The sequence below is a fragment of the Halichoerus grypus genome, chromosome 7, assembly GCF_964656455.1.
Source record: "Halichoerus grypus chromosome 7, mHalGry1.hap1.1, whole genome shotgun sequence".
NCBI classification, from domain to species: domain Eukaryota; kingdom Metazoa; phylum Chordata; class Mammalia; order Carnivora; family Phocidae; genus Halichoerus; species Halichoerus grypus.
Window position 1 is genome coordinate 123,044,608 of NC_135718.1, and position 8,124 is coordinate 123,052,731.

At 43.4% G+C, this 8,124-nt stretch overlaps 1 protein-coding gene across 5 annotated transcripts in view; it reads right to left on the bottom strand.

Moving 5' to 3' along the window:
* The window catches only part of PFKFB2 (6-phosphofructo-2-kinase/fructose-2,6-biphosphatase 2), a 28,029-nt gene that overhangs the window by 1,317 nt on the left and 18,588 nt on the right, over positions 1-8,124 (bottom strand). For 3 of the 5 annotated variants that reach the window (XR_013449905.1, XR_013449903.1, XR_013449904.1), the window contains exon 15: positions 1,632-2,205. Coding sequence is in view for 2 of the 5 variants with exons in the window: in XM_078078218.1 (XP_077934344.1) it covers positions 2,143-2,205 (63 nt within the window). In the remaining 3 variants the exon portion in view is untranslated. Of the gene's footprint in view, positions 1-163; positions 2,206-8,124 lie in introns of those variants that run through there. The other 2 variants (XM_078078218.1, XM_036118207.2) reach the window with 1 other exon arrangement.

An 8,124-nucleotide genomic window follows, 5' to 3' on the forward strand; every position in this document is an offset into this window, starting at 1 on the left:
ATTCAAGCACTAGCTAGAAATATATATATGATCTAAGAACTTGAGAATCATTTTCAAGAAGCTAGTTTCAAAGACATTTTGCACAATATTATTAACATTTTGGGTATGTATAATGCACCAAATGTTATCCTATTTTGTGGTGATTTCAAAAATTACTTACATGTTTAAATTAAAAATAACTTTTATTATATTTCTTATTACAAAGCAATACATATTACTGACATATTTTAGCATGATTTTATTTATCCAGGAGATAAACTTCTCTCCAGAGAAATGCACCTCTTGGTTGATACTTATAATAAAAATCAATGAGAAAAAAAAAGTACTCAAAAGAAATCCATTGTGCCTTAACATAGTTATCATCCTTTTACAGAAGACAGATACCTAGACCTTGGAAATTTAATTTAAGGTAATACTATGGACACCACACTTAAAATCTCAAACTACCTAAATTTCTACCAAAAAAACAGACAACACCAATTATCTTACATTCTGATCAAACACATGCAAACACTAATATGGGACTTAAAAATATCTCATATGGATGAATAAATAACTAAATAAAAACATTATCTGATCATCAAGACACTGCGTTTAGATGCAGAAAGAAACCCGCAGCACAAGAACAAAATGATGACAGTACCACATGCTACAAATGGCCAGATGAAAATCCCCTGCTACAGAGCAGAGTCGGGAGCCTTTCTGAAGGCAGCTTTGTGCGTATAAAATAAGCTCCTGGTTGCCGGATGCTGAACTGCCCGCAGCCCAGCTCATCACATCTTAGGTAACAGAGCCCTGTATCATCCACAGTATAAAAGAACCATTTGGGAAAAGCTGCATTTCATTACTTTTGTTACGTACCCTCTTGCCCAGCAAGTGGGTATCTGCATGAAAGGGAAAAATTATTTAAAAAGCTAAAAAACTTACTATCCTTAAAAAAAAAAAAAAAAGAATTTTGCTTGTAAGATACTTATCCTTTGGAGCTTCCATACCCTCCTTTGGAGTTGTGACATATTAAAATCACACTGACAGAGAATCACATTGATCTAGAGAATTACCTGGCTTATCTTTACAGGAAGCCAAATGACACACCCCTCAAGGACTCATGTCTCCCTTGCCCTCCCCCCAGTGTTCTATACATAAGAGACCCCACTAGTGACATTAGCTAAGAGGCAGGCATCAGAAGACCAGCTGCTCTCGAAGGCACAGCCACAGCTTTCGTAGAGACCACATCATAGTGATAAACCCCACAGAAAGTCATGTGTCCCTGCACCTGGTCTGAAGTAAGAACTCCCTGGCAGAGTTGATTCCCAAGGAACCCTCTACTTCTCCAGGTCATGTCAATGGTGCCCTACTTTTCTCTCCAGCCCTCATTCCCAACCACTGGAGAATGACATATCCCTCTGCCACTGTGAGGGCACACAGCATCAGGTAGGAAATATAGTAGCTACTCGGGAAAAGGGTACTTTGAAGACGGGGACCCATTCTGGGGAGTCTTGCAGTCAGATCCTGCCCTTACAGGGACTGAACAAGGAAAAACTTCTCTACATGAAAAGGTGGCTGACACTGCTCTTCCATCGCCGCAGAAGGGACATTTCAGGGACTGACTTTCTCAGGTACCCTCTACTCACCTGGTGAATTTGTCTCGTTTCCAACGTGACAAAAAGGGATGGCTAACATCTGTGTACTGTCCTCTAGCCTGCTCGGCTGGAATGGACGCAGAGACCAGCTCTTACGGCACCGAACAGGCTTGCCGCGGTGCGGCCCTCTCACTTGGAAACAAATCTGAAGAGGTGCATTTGCACTTCAGAAAAGAACAGGCCGCCAGGGATACAATCGCGGGTAGGAAGTTAAATGCCGAAACGGAACAAGACTGGCCAACTGGGGTCACACCCAGCAAAGAGATAATACACACTGATCAGTTCAGGCTGTGAGATGTTTTGAGGCAGAGGGAAGTTAAGTTATCCCGTGTAAGATATTCCCCTTAGGTATGACAGGAAGAAATGTAATGTTTTTCCAGGCCTCATTTTGGTGGTCCCAGATGTCCAATCCCAGCTTAACTTCCTGATGGAGCCCCTGTGGAGCTGCCATCCCAAGCTTTGTAGTAGATCTTGGAGAGGTCTGGCCTCAGCCTTCACATCATCAGCAAAGCGATGTGAGGGATGCTGAAGAAGAGTGCCTGTGCACAGCCAACCCGGTCTCTGCCTACGAGCCAGAGAGGAAGAGAGACAAAGCGATTAGACCACGGCCAAAAGACAAATAAAAGTAATGCAGAACCCCCCCCCCCACTGCTCCCCCACCGCCCATATCCCCACCTCCGCACACATGCATGGACCCTCTGTTGTGCTGGTACACACCCTTTTACCCTTTAGCAAACTCCCAACAGTATAGGCATGGGCTTCTTTCCCTGCGAAACCGACCTTTGTAACCATGTTGGACCAGGCACTTCTTCCAGACCTAGACTATAAGCTATATACCCAAGATAGGAGGTAGAAGCTGTAGGAAATCCTGTGGTAAAAGGAGAGCACACAGGCTACTATCAACCAAAAGACCATGCTGACAAAACGGCATTGCTGTCACGGGCTACGTGGCTTCTGAGGAGGGCCTCTACAGTTGTAGCTATCCCAGTCCATTCTGCAATCCGTCAGAGCAGAAATCAGCTTCTTCCCATAAACTGGGATTGAATGTTTTGTGAGGAATTCTTCCCCCTAGAGCAGTGTTTCTCAAGTATTAAATGTGCATCTGAATCACTTGGTAATCCTATTAAGTCGAAGATTCTGACTCAGTAGGCCCCAGAGTGCATGTCTAATGAGCTCCTGCAGCTCCTTTCGAGGCTGACCAGGAACTGAAGAGCGAGGCGGTGACAGAGTTCCACCTTACTTCCCGTCCCAGAAGTCAAATGCCATTTCATTCCGTTGACTGTAAGCTCTTTAGAAAAAGGCGGGTCATGTTTTAGAAGAACAGCCCACTAAATTCTAAGAAATCTCCGCACTTTTTTCTTTACAATAATGAGTTACATGTGGCTAAGGGGAGTCATAGTACAGTACGGGCAAAGGTACGTTTTTCTTAATTCTTGTAGAGGCGCCAACAAGTCCACACAACTTCTACGGAAGTTCACGTGCCTTCCATAACGTCCTTCCCATCTTTCCCAGAAGGTGGTGGAAGAGAGCCATGCCCACACCAAGGACTCCAGTCACACGGCCAACTGGCTTTGGCTCCTCTGAGGCTCAATCATGGAACACCAGGAGACAGTTTCAAAGGTGGGGGAGTGGGTGGAGAACACAACCCAAAATATAAAACAAAAAACCCAGAAACCTTCTCATAGGTTCAAGTTACTCAACAATTTTATTTGCCCATTCTACACACACACACACACACACAAAAGCACATTTCAAATATAGTTATACACACCTTATGTGGATCTGAGTGGCATATTTTGATATCAATGTCACCAGATTAAGTCAGAATGCTGGTAAGGACTCACATTCCTTTTTCACCAGAGCTGTGCCTAGGAAATCCGCAGGATAACTCTATACATGAGTTCCCAATTCAGTTCATTCCCTTCACCAATTTCCAACCCCCTCCAGGGGCACAGCTGGTGATCAGTCCTTTGCTTTTGCCACAATAAAACCATCACCATATCAGAACGAGTGGATTTTGTTATTTAAACACAATTAAAAAAATGTATACAAGCAGTTCAGATACAAAAACATTGAGTTGGTAAAGATTGGTCCTACCTAGATCCCCAGTGAAAGGCTGACTGGAAAGAACACCTTTGCCAACTCTTAAGATCAATTTTTAAATGCAAAACTTCCTTTGCATTTTTATTTATTAGATTTGAATAAGAGTCAAATGCAACAACAGCATTATCCACTGCTACATCCTGTGACAGGGAAGCTGAGGACACAGAAGGTTCAGAAGCAGACGGTAAAAGGGAAGTCCTGCCTAGAAGTGGGAGAGTGGGTGGAATTCACGCAGGTAGAGGTAACAATTACAGGCTTTGAGGAGGTACTTCCTTCACTGAGTTCACAAAATATCATACAAAAGTGATGTTCAACCTTCGTTTTCTACAAAATGATGAGATTTTTGACTGCTACTCTAAAAGAAATGTCTATTAAAAATCATAGGTACAGAACTTCCCCCTGAAAAAAAAGGTAAAGTGTTTACTTCCTTTCTTTGTAGGACACATGCAACGGACACAAAATCACAGTAATATGCATATACTACTAACTGGTACAATTAGAAAACAGACGGTCAGATTAAAAAACCCTACTGGAGTCTGTCAGTCGGTCAGTCAGTCAGCATACAGATTCTACCAGGGTCTGCCAGTCAGTAAGCACATGGATGCTACTAGATACAGTCTTCTGGACACTATGCATCCAAATTAGATTCCTGGACTTATTTCTGATGACTGTATCACCTCTCTGGGAAGTCAGAGATCCATCCTGCCAATGTCACAACCTGCTCAATTGTTAGATATTTTTTAAATTGAAATATTTTAAAACATGACCATGTCAAAATACATCCTAGAAAACCTGGGTAAATTGACCAAATTTCTTGAAAACAAACACAACATGGCTTCTGAACTGGGCAAAAACAATGGAATGTCCGTTAAGACTGTATAACACAGATATCGTTCTCTCAATCATTAGACATTCTTCCCCCTGTCCTTTGGCTACCCCAAGCGCCAGTGAGTTTCTCCAGAACCCACACCTCCTACTCACAGAAAAACCGGAAGATGGGATTTATTTTCAAAGTTATGTCATATTTCTTGAGAATGCTGGTGCCTCTGCAGATCCATTTGTGGATTGCAAAAAGGAACACCCGGAACCTCACAGGAAACACTCCTCCATTCAGCCTGGGAATACAGACACGTTGTATTCCTAATTCTAACTTCTTGGGGGAGAAACAAACAAACAAAACCCTGAGACAATAAGATAGGGCAGACCCCCTACACATGTTTTTAAGATTTTCTAATTCTACTTTGCAGCTGAATGTAAAACAATCCCCTTATCAAAACAAAAACCAAAGACAATACAGATTAATAAGAACTAAATTCTAATTTGAGGATTATGAGGCAAGAGAAGCTAGTTCTCTAAATCTGCTTTGGATTCCTCTTTTAGTCTGTTACAAAATTCATCATTCAGCTTCCAAGCAAGAAAATGAAATATACAGGGATTTTCCTTTCTCCATTTACTAGATTAAATAATTTAATAGATTAAATGCTAAAGCCTTCACCTATTTCTCCCACAATGAAACCAAAAGCCTCAGCAAAAGGTGCTCCGGAATCCATCCTTTCTTTGTAGAATCTATGACCTAGACATAACTATAGCAATGTGCAGATACTACCAATACACATTCCAGTAAGAAAGGAAGAGGAGGATAGAAAAGATAGGAAGTGGAACTTCTCTAAAATTTGGAGTAAGAGCTCTATGCCATTCTGTATTCTCCTGGCTTCTTCCTGCAGAAACTTCTCTGGAGGGATCTTGCTCTAAAAACTGAAGGATGCCGAAAGCCTTGCTACCGTGAAGTTCTAATTTCTTGTGTCCCACCTGAGACTAAAAAGACCACCTCAGGCTCCTCTTTTGGGGGAAGCAAACTAGCATGGGGGAGAGTGGAGAAATAAGGAGCAGGCTGAGGGCCACAGTGAACATCCCGGTGACCTGTGGCTCATGCTGGGGTTTATAACAGGGTAACACAATGCTTGTGTGTTAGAGAATCCTCCTCTCACTAAGAGTATGCACAACCCAAATCCAAAGTCTTTGGATCAAAATGCTCCTGCTTGTCATTCGTTAGCTCTGAATTATTCTTATTGCACGGCAGGAAAAAAAAAAAACTGAATGAATAATCATTTGGGCTAAGGATGCTGCCGGCCAAGTAAGGTTAGATGAAGCCACCTTGTAAAAGTGCCCCCCACACCACCTAGACCACATCTCATTCTCACCTGGAGGGGGAGGACTCTCACCTGCTACCCCCCTTCAGTCTCACAGGACAAGAGAAAAGTCAGAAGGAATCTGAACTCCCCTTCAGTGTCCACACTTACAGACGCAATGTGTTGCTCTTTTGCAAATGTTCATTTATTATAAACTATATACCCTGTCTCTAAAATAACCTTCTTCAGGGCAAGGACCTTTTCTTCCACTTCTGTGCACCCTATCACCATCAGCCCCCCCCCCCCACCCAGCCCGAAGCCCCGCAAAGACACCATGTACCCAGAATGTAATGGCAAAACAGAAATAGCAGGTTAGACACACTGAGGAGCAGAAGCTAGGCAAGCAGCCTTTGGAAACACTGTGATGTCCTACTCTACTCAGATGCAAGAATAAAGGACTCAAGGTCACAAGGCAGCTGCCTATGATGATAACCTTTATCATCCTACAGGTTTTATCTCTGTGCCTTTATCCAGAGTGCTGAAAATTCCCAGCTATTACCCGAGGACATTTATTCGCAGAGTGCTTTGTTCCACAATACCTTGCAGTGTAAAGGGTTAAAGATGGGACTAGAACCCAGAATAACGCTCTAAAACACAGCAGCCTGCCTTCAAGGGGGTCACTTAGTGTAATACTTAGTGTATTACTTAGTGCAATACTGTGATCTGCTCACACGTCTAACTCCAGAGAATCGTCCTTTCAGAGCCAAAAAGAATTCAGAATTCTTAGGTTGACGCTCTGTCCGAAGAACTACTCCAGTATTTCTCCCCACAACTGAAATGGAGCTCTAACCCTGAGTATGAATCAGAATCTTCAGGGAAGTTATTTCAACGCATACATGCCCAGACCCCAACCCCAGAGATTCTGAGTTAGTATTAAGCCTAATGTGGACTGGGGCATGTATGTGTTTCAAAAATTCTAAAGAGGATTGTAATGAATGCTCCTAGATGACAACCATGACAAAAGGTCTACTATTACCAAAGAAAAAGACCCTTGGCAAATAGGTCACTTGCTCTCACTGGTTTCCTCTAAAAGACAATTGATAACTTTAAGGTGTGGATGTATTCCATCACTTTAAAAAAATCTCATGAGAAATCCGAATTCTCTCTCAGAAAACTGCACATATATTCATGTTTTATATACCGAATTGGAGGGGCCACCAAGGAGCTAAGAATCCCCTGTTCTAAACGTTTCCTGTTTAACCCTAGAGAAAACAAAATGACAAAAATGAATAGGCGATTCCAGATAATTAAGAGCTAGACCCCTCAAGGTCCCAAAGACTCCTGGAAACCAAGATGAGATAAAAGAATACACCAGTGAGGGAGATTAAATTCATGGCCAGGCCTTTCCACATTTGGGGGGGTAGGGGGAAACACTGCTCATGTAAAATTTTTTAACGTAAAGAGGAGTGTGTGTTGAAAATCACAGGAAAATAAAAAGCTCTAGTGAACTCTTCGCTGCCGTCTGTCTGCCTTGAGCAATTCCAGTATCAGCGGTGACTTTAATCTAACTCTGTCCTTCTAAACAGCCCCAGAGGTCACTGGCCTCGGCAGGAAAGTTGCTGTGGTTGGCAAAGCTGGGAGCCACTGAAAAAAGACATGACTGCCCTACAAGAGCCCTGCAAGACCTAGAGAACATCCTATTCTCCTACACCCCATTCCACAGCCGCCAAAAAGACCCATGCCTGGCTCTTGAAGTGAAAAATACCAACCAAGATATTTCACACATACTCAGAGCCAACTCCCCCGGAGCCTCAAAGACTTAGGACTGGCTCTCATGAAAGGAGGCACGAACTCTCACCCTATGTCCACTTGCGGGCTCCAGAGCATCTGTGGATGTTCTGCAGCCTGGGCTGACCCTTTCAGGACCTGGCTTGAGAGGAAAGGAGAGGGGGAAAAAAAAAAGCTCCCCCAGTCTGGATCCATTGAGGCCCCCTGCAGAGAGCATCAACAGAGCCTAGACTTCTCTCTCGCCAACCACCCCTTCCCTCCTCAACAGACACGATGACAATGCCATGCATCACACTGGAGAATCCAAAGGGGAGGTGAGCAAGGGGGGGAACAAAGCAGGCAAGTAAGGACTGTGAGTAAAGCACACCTTGAAGAGACAAAGGTGAAGGAAAAATGGGCTTCTGTCTCCCCCTCCGCCCCACCCCCTCCTTTACCAACACAAGGACATGAGGAGTTTAGACACC